The sequence below is a fragment of the Hylobates moloch genome, unplaced genomic scaffold (genome assembly GCF_009828535.3).
Source record: "Hylobates moloch isolate HMO894 unplaced genomic scaffold, HMol_V3 SCAFFOLD_14, whole genome shotgun sequence".
In the NCBI taxonomy this organism is placed as follows: Eukaryota; Metazoa; Chordata; class Mammalia; order Primates; family Hylobatidae; genus Hylobates; species Hylobates moloch.
In genome coordinates, this window is record NW_026652289.1 from 55543852 (window position 1) to 55565853 (window position 22002).

Here is a 22002-nt window from a genome sequence, read left to right on the forward strand (position 1 = left end):
CATAGTTTTGCTTTCCATGGTTTCACTTTCTACAGTTTCAGTTACCCATAGTCAACCATGATATGAAAATATTTAGATAATCTGTGAGACAGAGATAGAACATTCACATAACTTTTATGACAATATAATGTCATAACTGTTCTAGTTTATTATTATTAATATCTTACTGTACCTAATTTATAAATTAAACTTTGTCATATGTATGTACACGGAAAAAAACTGGTATAGACAGATTTGATACTATCCATGGTTTCAGGCATATACTAGGATCTTGGAATGTATCTCCCATGGATAAGGGGGGACAACTGTACATACCATTGACAGGCTTTTTAAAAACCTCTTTTCTATTTTCTTCTAGCTCTTCCATGATTCACTCTCATCATGAAATTATGCATTTGTGATACATGACAAATGCTCCTTAAATATTTCTACTGAGTTGAGTTACATTCACATGAGTTATATCTACAGCTAGTAAAACTATACTTCATTTGTTTCATGTAATTAAAATATAGTTCATGATATCTCTCAAAGTATACCACTACTTCCAGATGTTCTAACACCTGAACAAGTGTGAAAGCCACTGTATTAAAAACTGAAAATCTGGCATCAAGTGTATTTTTTATATCAACTTTATAATATTACAAATAAAATACATATTTGACCTAGGATGAACAACATACAGGGAAATTAACCTACATCATGGCAAAGCATTAGTCTGAAAGGTTCAATTTAATAACTTTCCCTAAATTGTACTATTCTTGTTGGATATAAAATGAAGACAACCAACTCTCTGTATAGAGTATTTTATGCCTCTAGCAGATATAACCTTGTTTCCCCATGACCACATATTGAAGCTAGCCATTTTCCTTTCCAATCTACTTTTTGGCCCCAGTTGTCTGCTTTTTCCCAATTCCTTACACTATACTCAATCTGTCAAACCACTTCCAAAGCATTATTTCCCGACTAGCAAACTCTAGCTTTAAGGTGGAAGCAGACTGCTAATGCTTCTTCCTTTAAGTAAAAATGAATATATAATGCCTCTACTTTTCTGTCTCATGTCCTACCTACCTTACTAAACTCTGAATTCCTTATTTAATAAATTAAAAAATAAAAAGGCCATAAAATCCATACTATCCTACTTTCTAAATATGTGTAACATGGGTAAATTATATATGTGTGTGTGTGTATATATATACGTATATGTATATATATAAAAATATATAAACCATAAACCCTTAATTGATATAATCATCTAGTCAGAGAATAAACAGAAATTTACTATAAAAATGAGTAATTCAACTGAAATTATAGATAAGATTTTAACTGGAATATTTTCTATAGACATAAAAACCATTATCAATGTTTATATATTAACTGATATTCAACAATCTAACTAATGGGTTAAAAAACAAAAACTTTGATCAAACACTGTTTCTCTCTCTTTAAAAAAAAAAACAGTCTCTTGGCCTCAGAGAAAGGTATCTCTGCCTCAATAATAGGTATACAAGATCAAAGAACTTGCTGACATCTGTACTCCCAAAATCTGGTACTGCCCCAAAACACAGTTGGCAATCATGAAAATGTCTGTTGAATAAAAAATGCCCCTACTTGGCTGTGCGCAGTGGCTCATGCCTATAATCCCAGCACTTTGGGAGGCCAAGAAGGGAGGATTGCTTAAGCCCAGGAGTTTAAGACCAGCTGGGTAACATAGCAAAATCCTGTCTCTACAAAAAAAAAATATATATATATATATATATATATATTTAAAAATTAGCCCATGGTGACGCATGACTGTAGTCCCAGCTACTTGGGAGGCTGAGTGGGGAGGATCATTTGAACCCAAGAGGTCGAGGCTGCAGTAAGCTGTGATTACCCCATTGCACTCCAGCCTAGGTGAGAGTGAGACCCTGTCTCCAAAAAAAAAAAAAAGCCCCACTCTATCAAAGGTTTTACATCAGTCAGGAGCTAACTAGCCTAGCGCAGTCCTTCAGTGATTGCAGAATTTTATTCTAAATGTACATAAAAGTTAAAAAAAAACTATTCTTTTTAATTGGATCAGACATCAAACTAAACCAAATGAGAACAAAAAAAAAATACCCAGTGTAGATTCTCAGTTCAAGATGGCAAAACTAAGCTCATGCATTTAACCAATGCCCACCAACACCTTATCTTAATATCCACTAAAATAACAAATTTTTTTAAATTAATAAATAAAAACACCAAGGGGGAAAATCTGTACCTCCACTGGAAATCACAGAATAGTGCCAAGCATATGTGGACGGACCCATGATACCTCCAAGAAAAAAGGCTGGCAAAGCATCTGGTTCAGCACTCATGTTGAGGATTAGAGACAAGGGACAGAAACACACCAGGTACAGTGGCTCACACCTATAATCCCAGTACTTTGCGAGGCCAAGGCAAGTGGATCACTTGAGGTCAGGAGTTCAAGACCAACCTGGCCAACATGGCAAAACCCCATCTCTACTAAAAATACAAAAATTAGCCAGGTGTGGTGGTGCGCACCTGTAATCCCAGCTATTTGGGAGGCTGTGGCACGAGAATCACTTGAACCCAAAAGGCAGAGGTTGCAGTGAGCTGAGAACGCACCAATGCACTCCAGCCTGGGTGCAGTGAGACACTGTCTCAAAAAAAAAAAAAGGGGGAGGGGGGTAGGGGGACAAAAAAAAATACAGGAGGCTGCCACAGCTAGCTCCACAACTGATTACCAGCCCTGAATTTTCAATTTTTGAATTTCAGCATTGCAAACAATGCGTTAGCAGTAAACCTCCCTGTCTCATAGCCATCTGGCTATATCTTGCCCCTACTCCCTGCAAACCACCAAACCAATGATATAGGAATGTAGATCATTCTGTTAAACCAATAATCTAAGAATGTCAATCAAACTGTTAAATGGTTGCAAATCTAAAACTTTCTCTTCTTTCATCTATACCTGAAATATTAGAACAGAAACCCACACAAGCTTGAAAATCATCCATTTCAGGGCTGGGCGTGGTGGCTCATGCCTGTAATCCCAGCACTCTGGGAGGCCGAAACAGGTGGATCACGAGGTCAGGAGATCGAGACCATCCTAGCTAACACAGTGAAATCCTGTCTCTACTAAAAATACAAAAAATTAGCCGGGCATGGTGGTGGGCGCCTGTAGTCCCAGCTACTTGGGAGGCTGAGGCAGGAGAATGGTGTGAACCCGGGAGGTGGAGCTTGCAGTGAGCTGAGATCACGCCACTACACTCCAGCCTGGGGGACAGAGCAAGACTCAGTCTCAAAAAAAAAAAAAAAAAAAATTAGCCAGGCATGGTGGCGGGCGCCTACAGTCCCAGCTACTCTGGAGGCTGAGGCAGGAAAATGGCGTGAACCCAGGAGGCGGAGTTTGCAGTGAGCCAAGATTGCACCACCGTACTCCAGCCTGGGCAACACAGCAAGACTCTGTCTAAAAAAAAAAAAAAAAAAGAAAAGAAAGAAAGAAAAGCATCCATGTCAACCAGCAATACTGAATATATATAGACACCATCATATCATCATGGTCACCACAAAGAGACACTTGAAAAGACCTAGAAGCTAAAAGAATGATTGTTCTATCAACTGGAGCAAAAATTTCCCCTGGAAAATTTACAGAGAGAGAGAAACAAATTTTAGAGTATCATTAGAATTCCCAACCACAGAAATCCCAATTATAGAAATCCTAAAGAAACTTAAAAGAATACTGTGTATATGAAAACAGGACAATCTGAAATCAGGAGGATTGCTTTTGGCTACAAAACTACTCAATAATTTTCCAAAGAAATACAACTGGGACAACAAACAGCAGATTACACATGATGAAAAACCAGACAAACTTTAAAATTTCTCATAAAACACAAATAACAGAAATGATGAAAAAGGCATTGAGAGAATTCAGCTTCCAGGAATGATAGAGTAGATGGTTTAGACCAATTCTCCCGCTGAGAATAACTAAAGAAACTAGACAAAACACAAAATATCTGTGTAAAGGCGATCAAGGCAATGAGGAATTGAGGAACCAAGATTCAAAAAGAAAGAAAAGCCAAAGGGACAAATCTGGTATGTGGGGCTCCTTTTGGCCTAGAGCTATCGGCAGATTCTAAAGGCTACTGCTGAAAAGGCTGAGATAAGCATAGCTTTTGACAGACCCAAGCCCTAAGGGGACAAAAACTGGAGTGAGGGCCTGCCAAGAGGGAGGGTAAACCCCTTAAACTGTGGATCAGAGCCTCAAAGGGCTACACCCAAGAACTAAAGGTATACCTAAACTATTTCAACTCATAGAGTCTAAAGCCTAATTTTAAATCACCTCAATCCCTACGTAATGTGGTATGAGATTGTTAGTACCTCCAGCATAACAACCTACCAGAAGCAGAGGAATCCTTTCTGAGAAGACAGTATCATCCAGATAATCTCGATAATTTTTCATACACAACACCTGTCATTCAATCACAAATAAGAACATGAAAAGAAACCCTCCCAAATCAGGTGATATAACAGACATAAAACCAAAACTCCTATGGGAACACACATGATGGAGTGGGTTAAAGGAATAAAAAATACAAGATGGAGAACTTCCGCAGAGACCTGCTATTTAAAAAAAAAAAAAAAAAAGAGGCCGGGCACGGTGGCTCAAGCCTGTAATCCCAGCACTTTGGGAGGCCAAGATGGGTGGATCACGAGGTCAGGAGATCAAGACCATCCTGGCTAACACGATGAAACCCCGTCACTACTAAAAATACAAAAAACAAAAAAATAGCCAGGTGTGGTGGCAGGCGCCTGTAGTCCCAGCTACCTGGGACAATCAGACAGGAGAATGGCGTGAACCCGGGAGGCAGAGCTTGCAGTGAGCCGAGATCGTGCCACTGCACTCCAGCCTGGGTGACAGAGCAAGACTCCATCTCAAAAAAAAAAAAGAAAGAAAGAAAAAGAAAAAAGAAATTACAGAACTGAAAAGGTCAATAAAATGAAATTAAGAATTCAATATAGAGAGTGCTGCCTCTAATCAGAATGCAAAGTTATCAGAGACTATTACTGTTTTCCTAACAACCAAAACAGGGCAGACAAGCTACAAATCTATAGTTTTTCTGAACCCATCAGAGAGATAAGGATATAAGGGAGCCTAAGTGAACTAAATTCCAATGGAATTTAATTCAGAAAAAAATATTTGAAGGGATAACAGCCAAGCCAAGAACTCTCCAAAAGTGATGAAAGTGATCAGCCCACACATACAGCAAGCTCAATAAGCAGAATAAATACAAAGAAAACCATAACTAGGCACATCATAGTGACATTTCTGACAACCATAACTGAAGAACAAATCTTAAAAGTGGCCAAAGGCGGGAGGTAAGCATATTACTCACAAAAGAAGAAAAATAAGACAGCTGACTTCTTACTAGAAAAGATAGAGTTCAGTGGACAATGGAATAACATATGTAAAGTGCTGAAAGAATACACTGTTTACCTAGAATTCTACATCCAGCACCCTCTCTTCAAAAATCCAAAAATGAAGGTGAAATACGAATGTTTTCAGACAGACAAAAGCTGAGAAAATTCATCTCCAACAAATCTAACTAAATGCTAAATTATATTCTCCAGGCAGAAAGAAATGATTCCAGATGAAAGATCAGAGATGCAGAAAAAAAAAATGAAGAGCAACTCACAAAGGAAATATGTGGGTAAATCTAAATGAATAACTTAATGAATTTAAGTAACTAAAACTAAATGAATAGTGAGTATGAAATAACATCTGATGGATCTTAAACATACAGAGAACTAAAATACACAACAATAACATAATAACATAAAAACAAAAGAGAAGGACAAATGGAGTTAAGGTGTTATAGAGGCCTTGCACTGTCCATGAAATCATACAAATAACAAGTTAAAGATACATTTAGGAAACACTAAATGAATAGTAAAAGAAATTATAACTGGCAAGCCAAAAGAGAGAGAAATACAGAGTAACTTAAAATAATCCAAAGGCAGGAAAAGAGAGAAAGGGGAATATAGAATAAGCAGTGCAAGCAGAAGTAAATAATAAAATGGGAGGTTTAAAGCCAAATATATGAACTATTACATTAAATAGACATGATTTAGTAAGAAGACAAAAATTGTCAGGCAGAAGAAAACAAAACCTAACCACATGCTACAAACATAACATAAATATATGACTACAGGGCCAAGTGTAGTGGCTCACATCCGTAATCCCAGCACTTTGGGGGGTCAAGGCAGGAGAATTACTTGAGCCCAGGAGTTCAAAACAAGCCTGGGCAATATAGTAAGATCTCGTCTCTAAAAAAAAAATTAAGAAACTAGCTGGACATGGTGGTGCACACCTGTAGTCCCAGCTACTTGAGAGGCCGAGGCAGGAGGATCACTGGAGCCCAAGAGGCAGAGGTTACAGTGAGCTGAGACCACACCACTGCACTCCAGCCTGGGCAACGGAGTGAGACTGTCTCTAAATTAATTAATTAATTTTTAATAAAAGTACATAAAGTACAGAGAAGTCATATCATACACACATTTAAGTTAAAATAATTCAACTATGAGAGTGAGACAAAAAGAGAGAATATGAACTAATTTAAATAGAACAAGCCATTCTACCTGCCATTCATATGAGCACAAAATATGAGATATGAACTTCTACCAGCTGAGCTCAGCTCCAGAATGCCTTAGTATGAGCATCTCATCACACTGCAATCCTGGAGTTTTTTTTTTTTGTTTTTTTTTTTAAAGTTTCTGTACAATAGTACAAGTTTTTATCTTCATTTGGTAGTTAACAAAAGAAATTATCTGTTCCAACATTAATGGAAAAACTGTCGATGACAAACTTATTGAGAGATAAAATATCAGCCTCCAACTTTGGGTTTTCTTAAGGTTATGTTAAAAGAGAATTACAACAACATGCAATTTTCACTTCACTCACTGAATTTAAAGATAATGCCAAACTAAAATACAACGTCAATGTACCGGTTTTTTTTAAAAATGAATAATCTCTCACCTGGTCATATTTTGGTGAAATTTCTAAATCCCTGATCGTATACTCACATAAAAAAATCTACAGATTTTTTTTGAAATCAAGTACCTAGTACCTAGTAAATAATTGCATTAAATGCAAGAAGGAGAACTGCCCAGAGAGCTGTGAAAGAAGAAGACTGTGATACAGGAATTTGATGTCAAGGTCAAGCCACTACACAAATACAGAGGCAAATCTAAAAACTTAAGTGTGAACAAAGTGGAACTGCCAAGTATCACAATGTTGTCTACATTTCTTACCCCAAAATTTCAGTGACTAACAAGGCTGACTCTGAAACAGAAATGCCTCTACTTAACTGTAACTACTCTGAAGAAGAAATAAATTCGCTCTTCCACAAAGCTTACAGAATTTTTTAAAAGTATTCTTCAGAAAGTGGCAAACACTAACTCCTTAGAACTTCCTAATACACACAATCCTGAAGCTTACTTCTCTGGCTTTGAACAAACTCCAGAGAAATCACTGATTCATAAAAGATGTCCACAACATCTAACAGGAAATAAATGAAGTCTTAAAAAGCAAATACGTAATAATAAAGTTAATTTTCATTAAAAATTGGAACATGCACTATCTCCACCCTCCTTCCTACCATGACAGAGTATCTGGCTATGATTTCATCATCATCATCACCCCTCTGCTACACGACAAATTATTAACTCCAGAATAAAAATGAACCTTACAAGAAATAGTTTATGGAACATTTCTGTTGCTTTTGCCTTTACTTTGCCTCATAATGCTCTGTATTTTACACTCCTGGCCAAAAAACAAACAAACAAACAAAAAAGCCTGCCCATCTAAAAACCCTACTTATGGCTTCAAGATCAGCTCAAGTCCTAAGAAACTTAGCTGAATATCCCAAACTAAACAAATCCTTATCCTCTTCAACATAAGCTCACTCATTTAACAATCTATTTAACACACAGCCATCAAATAAAAACAAAAACCAAATCATGTTATCTAATTTTCATGTATTTTTAGCTAGCCTCTCCGTCTAGTATACAATAATAAAAACAACAATAATAACAGTTTACATTCCATGAATAAGCCAGGCTTTGTTCTAAGCAGGGACACATATTAAGTCATTCATTATTCATTTCAGCCCAGTAGAGTGGGTGGTTATGATATATGTCGCTTAAAGAATTGTTCAAAATTAGCTCTGTATGCCTTTGCCCCCCCAGTCTACTGTTCTAACCCAGGGGCATGACATGTCTGCAGGGGTAAGGGAAAGAAGTGACATTACTTTGGCACTAGCTCATTTATTCACACAGGTGTTTCTCAATAAGCCTCCATAGGCGAAATGAACTTTATCATTTTATATCATTCTTATTCTAGGTCCTTACCTAGCTTTAATAGTGGTATCTTCTTCAGTAAACAGGAACGTTTCCTCCCTTTGGAAACGCATCTATAGATGTATGCCTAAGTCTTTGCCTTTCTTTTTCCTTCCTAAGTGTCATGAACTACACTTATGACTTGAACTATCATCTCTATTAGATAACCTGTGAGCCTACGTTTCTAGCCTAGACTTTTCAACTGGGCCCTAATTCTGCAATCCTTTTACAGGGATGTTCTGCTGATATCCATTGTTCCCAAACTTGTTTCTTCTGCCACATTTTTAATCCACTTTCCACTTTAAATCACCACAGTACCTTGGGCCAAACTGGCTCAAGTATTTGACTAAATGAACTTAATCACTCCAAACCAAAATTGTTATTTCTGTCTTAAAAGAGGTAATAGCATGTTTCAATTCCTATTTGTTACTCAAATCAATGAATAAAATATTTAACTTTCTTTCCTCAAAACAGAAGTTTTAAAGCTTATGAATCCACATCAGGTTAGCATGAGCAATAGTTAGCAGGAGTCAGATAACTAACCCAATTACTCAGTTTGCTTATCACTAAGTTAAGAACCACAAGCAGCCATGGAAGTTTTGACAAATTATGAAGTTTTTTTTTTATTATTATACTTTAGGTTTTAGGGTACATGTGCACAATGTGCAGGTTTGTTACATATGTATCCATGTGCCATGTTGTTTTGCTGCACCCATTAACTCGTCATTTAGCATTAGGTATATCTCCTAATGCTGTCCCTCCCCCCTCCCCCCACCCCACAACAGTCCCCGGAGTGTGATGTTCCCCTTCCTGTGTCCATGAGTTCTCATTGTTCAATTCCCACCTGTGAGTGAGAACATGCGGTGTTTGGTTTTTTGTCCTTGCGATCGTTTACTGAGAATGATGTTTTCCAGTTTCATCCATGTCCCTACAAAGGACATGAACTCATCATTTTTTATGGCTGCACAGTATTCCATGGTGTATATGTGCCACATTTTCTTAATCCAGTCTATCGTTGTTGGACATTTGGGTTGGTTCCAACTCTTTGCTATTGTGAATAGTGCCGCAATAAACATACGTGTGCATGTGTCTTTATAGCAGCATAACTTATAGTCCTTTGGGTATATACCTAGTAATGGGATGGCTGGGTCAAATGGTATTTCTAGTTCAAGATCCCTGAGGAATCACCACACTGACTTCCACAATGGTTGAACTAGTTTACAGTCCCACCAACAGTGTAAAAGTGTTCCTATTTCTCCACATCCTCTCCAGCACCTGTTGTTTCCTGACTTTTTAATGATGGCCATTCTAACTGGTGTGAGATGGTATCTCACTGTTGTTTTGATTTGCATTTCTCTGATGGCCAGTGATGATGAGCATTTTTTCATGTGTTTTTTGGCTGCATAGATGCCTTCTTTTGAGAAGTGTCTGTTCATGTCCTTTGCCCACTTTTTTCATTGTAGATTCTGGATATTAGCCCTTTGTCAGATGAGTAGGTTGCAAAAATTTTCTCCCATTCTGTAGGTTGCCTGTTCACTCTGATGGTAGTTTCTTTTGCTGTGCAGAAGCTCTTTAGTTTAATGAGATCCCATTTGTCAATTTTGGCTTTTGTTGCCATTGCTTTTGATGTTTTAGACATGAAGTCCTTGCCCACACCTATGTCCTGAATGGTATTGCCTAGGTTTTCTTGTAGGATTTTAATGGTTTTAGGTCTAACATTTAAGTCTTTAATCCATCTTGAATTAATTTTTGTATAAGGTGTAAGGAAGGGATCCAGTTTCAGCTTTCTACATATGGCTAGCCAGTTTTCCCAGCACCATTTATTAAATAGGGAATCCTTTCCCCATTTCTTGTTTTTGTCAGGTTTGTCAAAGATCAAATAGTTGTAGATATGCGGCATCATTTCTGAGGGCTCTGTTCTGTTCCATTGATCTATATCTCTGTTGTGGTACCAGTACCATGCTGTTTTGGTTACTGTAGCCTTGTAGTATAGTTTGAAGTCAGGTAGCATGATGCCTCCAGCTTTGTTCTTTTGGCTTAGGATTGACTTGGCGATGTGGGCTCTTTTTTGGTTCCATATGAACTTTAAAGTAGTTTTTTCCAATTCTGTGAAGAAAGTCATTGGTAGCTTGATGGGGATGGCATTGAATCTATAAATTACCTTGGGCAGTATGGCCATTTTCACGATATTGATTCTTCTAACCCATGAGCATGGAATGTTCTTCCATTTGTTTGTATCCTCTTTTATTTCATTCAGCAGTATTCTTTTTTTTTTTTTTTTTGAAACGGAGTCTTGCTCTGTTGCCCAGGCTGGAGTGCAGTGGCGCAATCTCGGCTCACTGCAAGCTCTGCCTCCCAGGTTCACGCCATTCTCCGGCCTCAGCCTCTCCGAGTAGCTGGGACTACAGGCACCCGCCACCATACCTGGCTAATTTTTTTTGTATTTTTTTAGTAGAGACGGGGTTTCACTGTGGTCTCGATCTCCTGACCTCATGATCCGCCCGCCTCGGTCTCCCAAAGTATTCCTATTCTTATTTACGTATTATCTATATTTATAAATGAACCAATGATTCAATAGAAGATATAGATATATGAATAAAACACATGAATAGGCAATTCTCAGAAACAGTATAAACCATCAATAAAAATCTGAAAAGATGCTCAACTCCATTAATAATATAAAAATATAAAATTTACAGAGTTTTTTTTCTTCTATCAAATCGGCAAAAAGACTAAGAAGTCTGGAAATAACCAATATGTTGGCAAGGATGTGTGGAAACAGACACTCTCATTTGCTGCTCAAAGGAGTGTAAATCAGCTGTTTAGTAAACAATTTGGAAATAATGTGAATACACATGCCCTCTTGCCCTACAATTCCACACCCACAAACTTATTCTATGGTTTACTTGCACATGTGCACAAATGGGGACATTTATAAACGTGGGTTCACTGCATCATTTGTTTGCAATCAAAAATCTGGGAGCATCAAAAAGAAATTGGTTAAATAAATTATGATATATCCAGAAAATACAATTTCATGTGGCTATCAAAACAACTCATAAATTTACACACATTCACATGGAAAGATGTCCTAAAACAAGTTAAAAGTCAGGGTGCACAGCAAAATCCAACTTGTTATTGTTGTTATATATGTACCGGATATTTTAAGTATATAATTGTATATATAAAATAGACCATAGCTATTAAAAGTGATTACTCTGGGAAGAAGGGTTGGAGTGTATGATTTCACATTTTATTTTACATAGTATGAACTGTTACATTTTTAACAATAAAAACTCAACAATTAACTTTACCCCCAAATTAAAAATCCACATACATATTTTAGCAATCAGGCTTAGTAACGCTGTTAATAAAGATAAATGTCATGGCCAGAGGGGTAGGAATCATACCCTGCCACCTCACCTCCCCTCCTGGTCACACTTCCTTTCTTCCCACCTCAGGCAACAACCTGAACCCTTACTAATTTGAGGGGCGATTAAGACTCAAGAGATTTCTGAGGGAAGATCTATCTCCCAGACAGCAACTGTATCTACAGTAGGAGGGGATAAAAGGAAAGGCCAGAGGTAGGCAATATCCATTAGCAGTAATGGAAAGGGAAAGAAATTTTCCTCAACTTGGCTGAGACAGTAACTTCCGTTTATGGGAAGATCTCTGTGTTCTTACGCTTATTTTAAGTATCTTTCCTTGCAACTGTCACAACCTTCTGCTGCAGGGGGCATTTCCCAAGACAGTCCTTCTACCCACTTCTGATCAGCTATGGGCTCAGAAATTAGATTACACTGTTTGTTAGAACTGCCTATGAATTAAAGATAGGCTCTAAACAAAGTCCTTTGGGACTCGGAGAAACGTATTTACTTTGAAAATTATTTCTCTTATTCCCTAGCCTTCAGTTATATTCCGGAGGTAGGTTGCATAATGGTTGAGTTCTACGTAGGTGAGGTACAATTAATAAACAGATTAGGCCAGTGCACTGTCACATTTGTAATCCCAGCACTTTGGGAGGGGGAGGCGGGTGGATTGCTTGAGTCCAGGAGTTTGAGACCAGCCTTGGCAATATGGTGAAACCCTGTCTCTACAAAAATACCCCCAAAAATTAGCTGGGCATGGTGAGACATGACTGTAGTCCCAGCTACTTGGGAGGCTGAAGTTGGGGATCACTTGAGCCTGGAAGGTTGAGGCTGCAGTAAGCTGTGATCATGCCACTGCACTCCAGCCTGGGTGACAGAGTGAGAGCCCATCTTAAAATAAATAAATAAATAAATAAAAGGGTTATCACCACAAGAATTTCTGCACACAATCCCTTGAATATACAACACTATAAATTTAAAACAACTAGTTGCCCGGGTGCAGCGGTGGCTCACACCTGTAATCCCAACACTTTGGAAGGCCGAGGCGAGCAGATCATTTGAGGTCAGGAGTTTGAGACCAGCCTGGCCATTACGGTGAAACCCTGTTTCTACTAAAAATACAAAAAAAATTCGCAGGGTGTGATGGCGCATGCCTGTAGTCCCAGCTACTTGGGAGGCTGAGGCAGGAGAATGGCTTGAACCCCGGAGGCAGAGGTTGCAGTGAGCCAAGATCGCACCATTACACTCCAGCCTGGGCAACAGAGTGAGACTCAGTCTCAAAACAAAAAAACAAAAACAAAAAAAAACAAAAAGCTAGTAATCCTACCTCCAGCTACAAAAGCTTTCAACAATTAACCAAAAAGATCTTCAAATTTTACTTGTTACATTTAAAGCTATGCTGTGAATTTAAAAATTATAAATGAAACTTATAATTTGTTATTCTATCTCTAAATTTGTAAATTATAATGCTATTATCTTAACTAGACCTCATAAATAAAGACACATTTTGGTGATTTTTTTTTTTTACAGCAGAAAAACAGAAACATTCTGTTTTCAATTTCCACATAGTATCATTACAAAAATTCACTCTGCTCAGAACTCCTTAGTAAGTTGTACTATTACTGACCAATAATCAATTCTGAAAATCAGTATGATCAATCTCCAGATTTCTAAAAAACATGGGAGTAGCTGCACCCCCAGACAGCTCAATTACGAATATTCTCATACATTCAAACACGCAGTAATCACTTAGAGGAAATGATATATAACTCCTTCTTGAGAATTCTAGTCTACTGGCTTTATAAAACTAAGTTAGGACTACTCTAAAGATACAGAACCAAAATTATGAGAGAAAGCAGCACTATTCCTTGATCAACAGTAACACAATGATTCCAGAATGTATTTTTCTACCTACAGCAGTAATGGCACTTTCTCTTGCCAAATCAAGTTACCTAATATCTACCTTACCTCCACCATTAGCCCAAATGCTTCCTGAGGACAGAAAGCATGTCCAATTCATCTTTATTTCCACAGTGTAGTTTTGTGCATAATTAGCCCTCAAAGATAAACGTTTGCAACCAGCCAAAATTACTGCAACGTTTAGCTTTGCCTATAGAACTGACTTAATAAAAAGTTAAATGTAAGGATTCTTGCTGTGAAATAATTTTAAAGAAGGTTATTTCTAATGGTTCTTTAAAAAAGGAAAAGCAGAGACACGTAATCTGAACTTCAGACCACCAACCTAACTCCTCAGAATTGAAGAACTGACTTCATTCAGTAAAATAAAACATATATAACCACCATACCTGTCTGCCTTTTCTTTATGTAAAGGGGTCAAACAGGGAATCAAAACCTGTTTACATAAGCCAGCTCTGTAACCTGGTCAATTTACTCTACATCCCTTTCAAGCCTAAGAGTAAGCATCTAATATTTCTGGTAATACTGTATCTTAAAACACCTCACAATTACTTAACACTGAAGCTATATAACTCAGCCCTAAAGCTATTTTTACACATATAAAATAAAATCATATACAATCATTTGCAAGTAACATAGAAGATTTTCCAATCATATCCTACTTTGCATTACAAAAAAAAAGATGTACAATAACTTGAGCTTTAGGGAATGAAAAAAAGGTGACTTTTGCATCTGAAAACCAGAAATGACCAGTGTTGGAACACAATAACTGAATAGAAGTTATTAAGCTGAAATAAACCCACTGTTCCATTTTATGGACTTCAGAGTAAGAGAAACTTGGAAGGTAGAAGGGACTTTTGAAATTACTTATTAATTAGCTCAACCTTTCAGTTAACAGATGAACTTGTATTTTAAAATATGGCCTTAAGTATCCAAAGTTCACAATTAAAAGTGGTAAAACCTTGAAAAATTTATAAAAGTATTAGTCAATGGTATTATTCTTAATGACATCATTACTTTTCTGCAATAAATGGAACCCTGACCCCCACGTACACACACAAGTTAACTTTTCACCAGCAATCCTATATGTGGGAATCCAAAATACAGAAAGACCATAAGAAAGAATATGTTCATCACAGCATTCTTTATCACAGCAAAATAGTAAAAACAACTTCAATATCCATAACAGGAGAATACACAACTAGCAGCAGAACGCAGAGGAATAAAGAACATAGACTTTGAAGTTGCAAAAATCTGGATTCCTGCCAACTTTTGCACATGAAAGGTTGTGAGACCTTTGGCAAGGCACTTAATATCTGAGACTCAGTTTCCTCATCTGTGGAATGTGAAGAAATTGTCATCTTCCTCACAGGACTGTATAAAAGATTAAATACATGTGAAAGAGCATGGCACAATGCCTGGAACTCAGGGAGTGTTCTGTAAATACTACTTTAATTAGGCACTATTACTATATTTGCTCCCTAGAATATTACACACACATTTTAAATAATGGTTATAGGAAAATCTGTATGTACTGGCATGGAAGGATCTCCAACATACTAAGTGAAAAAGCAAGTTGAAAAAACAATAGGTAGTATGATCCTGCTTATCTGTAAAAAAATAAAACTATACACACATATGCACATGCAAGGGAAGATATTAAAAGGGGTTACTTATGGGTTTAAAAATGGAATTTGTGGGTAGAAGTGGTAAAATCTTTTATTTTATGTATTTTTATATTGTTTGACTACAAACAAACATATATTTTTGTATTTTTAAATAAGTTTTTAAAATAAAATGATTTAAAGATAATGTGACAACAAAGAAAAATGGTATAATGTCAAGGGAAAACATTTCAAGTTAGACATACACCACGATTACAATGTAAAAGATAATGTGCCACATAGGCAGTAGTAGAAAGAAACATACCAAAATCATACCAGTGGGTCTGAATGCCTTTTTTTGTCACTATTTACAAAATTTTTGAATAAAAAAAACTCTCTTCATTCTAAATGAATCCAAAATTTGAGCTCTATTTTAAAATCATCTTTCACTAGCTGTGTCCATGACAAAGTGAATTTTTCAAAATCTTAAACACAAAACTTCTCCTCACTTCACTTAGCTCTCCAGTCAATATGATCTTACCTACAGTGATTTATTTCCTCTGACTGTTCTCCAATTATTGACGCCATTTTACCCAGAAGCCTAAACACTTACCAATGATATGGTAAATAGCTCCCAATCACATGGAAGTCACTAATAAAATAAAGTGTTTGGAAAAAAGACTATTAAATAGAGCCTCCATATAATGAGACTTATTAAGGTTACCCCAATATTTTAATTGAGGTAGAGAAAAACTCAAAAGGAAGAAATCAGCAATGATCAATTAAAAGAAAAAAAGTCTACACTTTCAAAAAATTTAATAGATTATAGTATATTTTTAGAGTTCACGAAGAAACAGTGAAGCCATTCTACATAGGTACAGTACTTTATAGTTTATGAACAATTTTACATTTTATTTTTCTGACAATCCAGTTAGGTAGGTAAGGTATTATTTTTGCCTGCCTATATCCCCCAACTTACAGATGTATGTGAAGTTGTAGAACCACAAGTCATACCCCATATCCTCTGCCTTCATATATGTCTTTTCACTATCCCACATCATGTATTAATTTTCATACAGTTTATGAAAATCAGTCACATTTCTTAGCTTCTTTGAGCATTCATCCCAGAATTCTATGATCTCTTTTGTGCCTCATTCTAACAGAGAGGCCATCAGTCTTTTCTTTTAGATGACTCAGTAAGATCAAAGATCTTTCCAAAGATGACAAAACTAAAAAAATGCTAAAACTACAGCATATCCAGGAGGATGACCAAGATCACAAAAGATCTGAAAGCTAAGTAATGTGAAGAGTGGCTGAAGGAATTAAGGATGGTTAACTTAAAAAGGATAAGGTGTGGGGGCAAGGGCAGGGGGGCCCACACACACATGCAAACATGCACACACGAAATGTGATTAGACACGTGAAGGGCCATCATATAAACGAATCAGACTTGTGCTGTATGACCCTAGGGGTTAAAAACAAAGGCAATTCAACATTCAGCCAACAAACATTTACTGGTTATCTTCTCTATGCTACATGCTAGTGCTACACTAGGGAAACAAAGGTGAATAAGACAACCCGGCCAACCCTTCAGAGGTTGAGACTAGCAGAAGAGACAAGAAAATAAGTAACACAAGATGAAAAGTACTCAGGAAGCTATGGGAACACAGAATAGTGACCATAACTCTCTTTGGAAGAGAAAGCTGGTGGAGAAAAATTCATTGACTAGATAAGGAGTTTCAGAAGTGGACAAGGTGAGAAGTGACTTAACAGAAAGAACAGCATGTGCAAAGGCACAGAGATCTGAAGCTGTGTCATTAATCTGGAGTGGTGGAATGCAAGGTGCATGTTAGGGGTGACAAGAGATGAGGCTTTATTGGGTTTGGGAGAACAGAGGTAAAGAATACAAAGGGCCTTACAATCTCCATGCCAAAGAGTTCTAACACCCAAGCTACAGAACACTAGTAACAGATTTTAAGTAGGAGAGTGGCATGCTCAGGAAAATATTTCAGAAAGCTCATCCTAGCAGGACAGACTTCTAGAGGGTAACAGTACAGACAAAGAGATTAATTATGGAGCCACTACTGTTAGTCCAGGTGGGGATGAAGATGAAAAGATACCAATTTAGAAATAGCTGAGAGGTAAAACGCAAAAAGAACTATTGGCTATGGCAATGGGAAGAGGAGGTCTTCTTGATCTCAGCTTGGGCAGGTAGATGAACAGTGATGACCAAGACAGGCAACACAAGAAGACAAATCCATGCAATCCTTCCAACAACATGAGACACAGGGGCCAGGAACTGGTTTGTTCATGTTTAGATAATCGGGATGAAGGATGCACGAGGGAAAATGACACAGAGTTTAACTTCAGACTTGAGTAACCTAAGATCCTGTTTAGTGAAGGTACCGAGTGCACGTGAGAAAGCGTGGACTAAGAGAGTCCTTAGCTCACAGGTGGCAACTGAGGGCAAACAGAGTACGTATAATGAGATAAGCTTTAGACACTAATATTTAATGAGTGAGTTCAAGAACAGCCAGGAAGACAAATGAAGAATTAATCAGAAAAGAGATTAACCTGAAGATAGAGTAATGCTCAAAAAGGTAAGCAAAGAGGAAAAAATGCAAGAAGGGTGGGGAGGGTGAAAACTACAGTGAAATGTACTGTATAAAGCAAAATTTTCTAACAGAAGTTATTCAACACAGAAATGGACTACTCTGTAAGGCAATGAATCACATCATGAAATAAATGATTCAGGTAGAAGCTATAAAGTCCTCGGTGAAGAATGTTCACTCTAAATAGAGAAGACCTGCATTGCACAGGCTGCTGTCATGTCATCTTCCCCAAGGTCTCTACATATCTTTTCAGTAATCTGCCCTTTTTCACAATACAAGATTATGTTCCTACTCAATTCCAACCCTCCTCCCTTGCTGACCATTTTCTATCACCAGTCCTTTACTTCTTACTTTTTCCTCCACCTCCGTATGTCTATAACCTCAGACGGAAAAACACTTTCCATTTATCCTATTGTCCCACATCTCTATTTTTCTCCACCTTTTACTACTGAACATGTCCACTTCCCTACCATCTATTCACTATAATCCCCTACAAAAAGATTTCTATCACTCTACAAAAATAAAAAAAATAAAACTACTGACAAAGGACATCTGATTTGTGGACAGCTTGTTCCAGTTGCTGCTTACTCCGTTCTCCAGTCTCTTGATCTCTTCTGCAGTTTTATGGCAGAACTGACCAACCCCTCCTCATTGCAGTTATTCCTTTCGCTTTTGTAATGAAGCAGAGTGGTTTACAGGAAGCACTCTGGACCGAGAATCAGAAGATCTATGTTCTAGACCCAATTACACGACTAATTACCTGTGAGCCTCCCCACCTCCACTCCTACTCACTCCTCAGATCTCAGTACTTGTGAGACACCCTAACACCCAGACTAGATTATGTCACTCCAGTACCCACTTTGTGAAAACCTATTCTCCTTTGTAGTGCTTATCACAATTACTTAACTATATAATCAGTAGCTCGATGGCTATCTTTCCTACCCACACACCAGACTGCGAACTCCATGAAGGCAGAGAGCATATGCCTGGCACCTTATCTGTGCAAAATAAAAACCTGTCAATTGAGTTAATGTTGAAACAGATGTTAAGACCACTTCCTAAGAGACTGCTTACATTATTTTTATTATCCTAAGTAATAAAATTACTAGCATTTTAGTTACTTACAAAATTATCGACAAAACTTTAAACAAAAACTCCATCTATTACTTGAAATTTGGTGGACTACATATGAATTTCCATATAAAATAGATGAGTAACAGGAACTTGTTTTCCAAAATAGTTATATTTCTCTTGCCCATCTAAGAGACAGTTGGATCAGTAACCTACATTTCAGCACCAAAATGTGTTCTAAACCATATACGGACTGAATGTATAAAGGTACATCATGACATAAGTGATGTTTAATTTGACATTAAAACACTATTGTTTACGTAGCTGTTTAGAGAATACCCACTGGTACTTTAGGTTTAAAGCTGTTCTTTAACATTGGCAAAAGCCACGAGCTACATACACACTCTGCAAGGAAATGAAAAGTTTGTCAGTCAAGTTACCTTGCAGTGTGATTTTAAATATTATTTCATATAAAGCAGGGAAAAACAAGTACTGGTTCAGCGGTAAGACCGCTTTCAAATGTAAAAATATATCTCACACGAGTGAAAGTTTTGTCAAGTTTTATGGTACACCACCCTGGTCAAACAATTTTAACAGATTACATGCTAATTTGCCTTTCAACTGCTGAGTGTATCCTGCTCAACAATACCGTAAGGTCCTTCCCGGAAGGCTTGGCATTTTTGTTCGTTGGTCCCCTTAAGTAAATAGGAATGCAGGTGGTTTCAGTAATCTATAATATTCCAAAAAAGAACTGAAAATGGCTTTTCTGGTTCAATATGTTTATACAATGCCATCTGAAAACATTGTACAAGTACCTAAAATCTGATGCTTAGACAATCCCCTTGGTTAAGAGTGGTTAACAGGCTGTAAATATAGTTGCAATCCCCAGGAAAGAAGAGGCATTTCATAACGGAAACACTAACAGATACGATCACTCCGAGCAGCTCTCCAAGGCGTCCTCATCGTTAAATCAACACCAGGGGTTGTGAGCGGGCAATTGTGCCCCCCTGACACCCCCGCTCTTCCGCAGACTCGGGCTCCAATCCCCGCGCGAGGAGTCCCTCGAGACTAGCCAGCGCTTCCCCGAGACTTCGGAAGCCGGGAAATCCCTGGCCAGGGAACCAGGAGTTCAAGCCCCCTTCCCTTTCCTTTCCTGAAAATTAATGAATTGGCCGTCCGATTGTTTATTTAATGAGGTGTGTAGTGGCCTCTACTGGTGCTAGTGTGAGCACAAGAATGTCCCACTCTTACAAGTGGGATGAGCCTGGGGGAGGGGAGAGAGGCGAGGGGTGAACCTGCCTCCAGGTACAAAGCTGGGAACTAGACCCCTGCGCCCCTGACCTGCCCCCCGGCAGCCGCCCCTCCCCCGGCGGCGCCCCCTCTCGCCCTTCTCCTCCCCACCACGCGCGATCCCCTTTCTCTTCGGCAACCGGAGCCGAGGCAGAGAAGTTCCTGCACGTTTCCTCCTGGATCCTAAACAAAAACACCGCAGCCGCCGCCGCCTGAGCCGGTGCCGCGCCCCCGCGAACCCCCGGGCCCGCGCCCGCCGCTTACCTGGGGACTGCGGCGCGGAGCCGCTCCTGGCGACCGCGGCGCCCGGCGCCCGGCGCCCGAGCAGCAGCAGGCAGTAGAGCCAGAAGGAGGAGGTGCTGAGGAGTCGCCGGGCTCCCCGCTCCGCCGCCATCTCTTCCCCGAGAGTGAGCGGCAGCGGCGGCGACAGCGCCGCGGAGCCCTTGCCTCCTTCCCTCTCGCGCGCCTCAGCCGGTCCCTCGCTGCAGGCTCGGCTCCCGCGGCCGCCGCTGCTCCAGCCCGGCCCGGCCCGGCCTGCGCAGCCCCTCTCGCGGGAGGGGAGACTCGGGGGCGCCTCCCTCCTGCAGGGGGGCGGGGAGGGGAGGAGAGCGGAGAGGGGGAGTCGGTCAGGTTCAGGCCCACCCCCCCGACTCGGCCACACACCACCGAGGGGCGGAGACCGGACGGCGGGGCGGGGGCGGGAGCCGGCCCCCCACCCACCCCTCCCCCCCCCCTTGTCCCCGGCCCCCCCCTCAACCGGCTGCCCCCCGGGCCGGGCCCCTCCCCTTCTCCCGGACCCTGACGGGGGCACCCGGGCCCCTGCTGGCTCAGGAAACCCGAGAACGGATTCTCTGCCTCACCCTTCCCCACCCCGCCCCGGCCCCTCTCTCCCCCCGGGACACCTCACCTCCAGACGAGGGCGAGAGGCGCTCAGAGCTCAGGCTGGTCCGGGAGGCCGGCGTGGGCGCGCACATCTGCACAGTCCGGGCCTGGAGCCTCTATATAGGGCCTCAGAGGAAACCGAATGGCCTCCGGGAGGAAACCTGGGTGCGCAGTGGGTCGGCCCGGGGATTTATGTGCTCGCCAAAAACAATAGCGATCCCGCCCGACTCTTGCTGGGCCGTGGCGCGGCTCCCGTGGGAGGGGGCCGGTCGCGCAGCCGCTGACCTCCGGCTTCCAGGCCAGGCCGCCCTCGCCGCGCGCTTCCCCCGGGCAGCGCCGGGACCCGCCCGAACCGCGCTCCCACCCGCATCGCTCGGCCCGGGTCCAGGGAACTAGGCACAGACAAAGGTGTCCGCTGTCCACTTCCTCAGCTCGTGCGGGGGCCCCGACCGAGCCCTGGGACGCTACGTTTTACCTGTACCTTTGCGGGACACTTGGCGTTTTCCTACCTGGGAATCACGTCTTTCGCTGATAAACCAAGGAGCAAGTGGGATATGATTTTAAACCACTTAGTAATCGTGAGGGAGCACCCAGGCTACCCAAAGTTAGGAGAAAGCAGTTTGTAGTTCCACTGCTGATGAGACTATTGATCATTTTATATACTGCACCCATGAAAAATTTTTAAAGAAAATTTATTTGTATGATTACGCAAGCAGAGTCATGTTTGGTGGTTAATAGGCGTTGGGTTTTATTCACTTTTCTGTATAGTCGATAACCGAAATGTTTTGCTTCCCACAAGAAAATGGCTATTTCACTAACATATCCCTCTGTGCTTTCTCATAGTTACTTTCCAAAAGATATTTTATTCTAAAGCGCCAA

At 39.9% G+C, this 22002-nt stretch overlaps 1 protein-coding gene across 8 annotated transcripts in view; it reads right to left on the reverse strand.

Moving 5' to 3' along the window:
* The window catches only part of NEO1 (neogenin 1), a 267305-nt gene extending 246453 nt beyond the window's left edge, over window positions 1-20852 (reverse strand). For 3 of the 8 annotated variants that reach the window (XM_032174193.2, XM_032174192.2, XM_032174190.2), the window contains exon 1: window positions 20506-20844. In XM_032174193.2, coding sequence (XP_032030084.1) covers window positions 20506-20635 — 130 coding nt within the window. In that variant the 5' untranslated portion in view covers window positions 20636-20844. Of the gene's footprint in view, window positions 1-20505 lie in introns of all 8 variants that reach the window. The other 5 variants (XM_032174195.2, XM_032174194.2, XM_032174196.2 and 2 more) reach the window with 4 other exon arrangements.
* Window positions 20853-22002: the final 1150 nt, after the last annotated feature.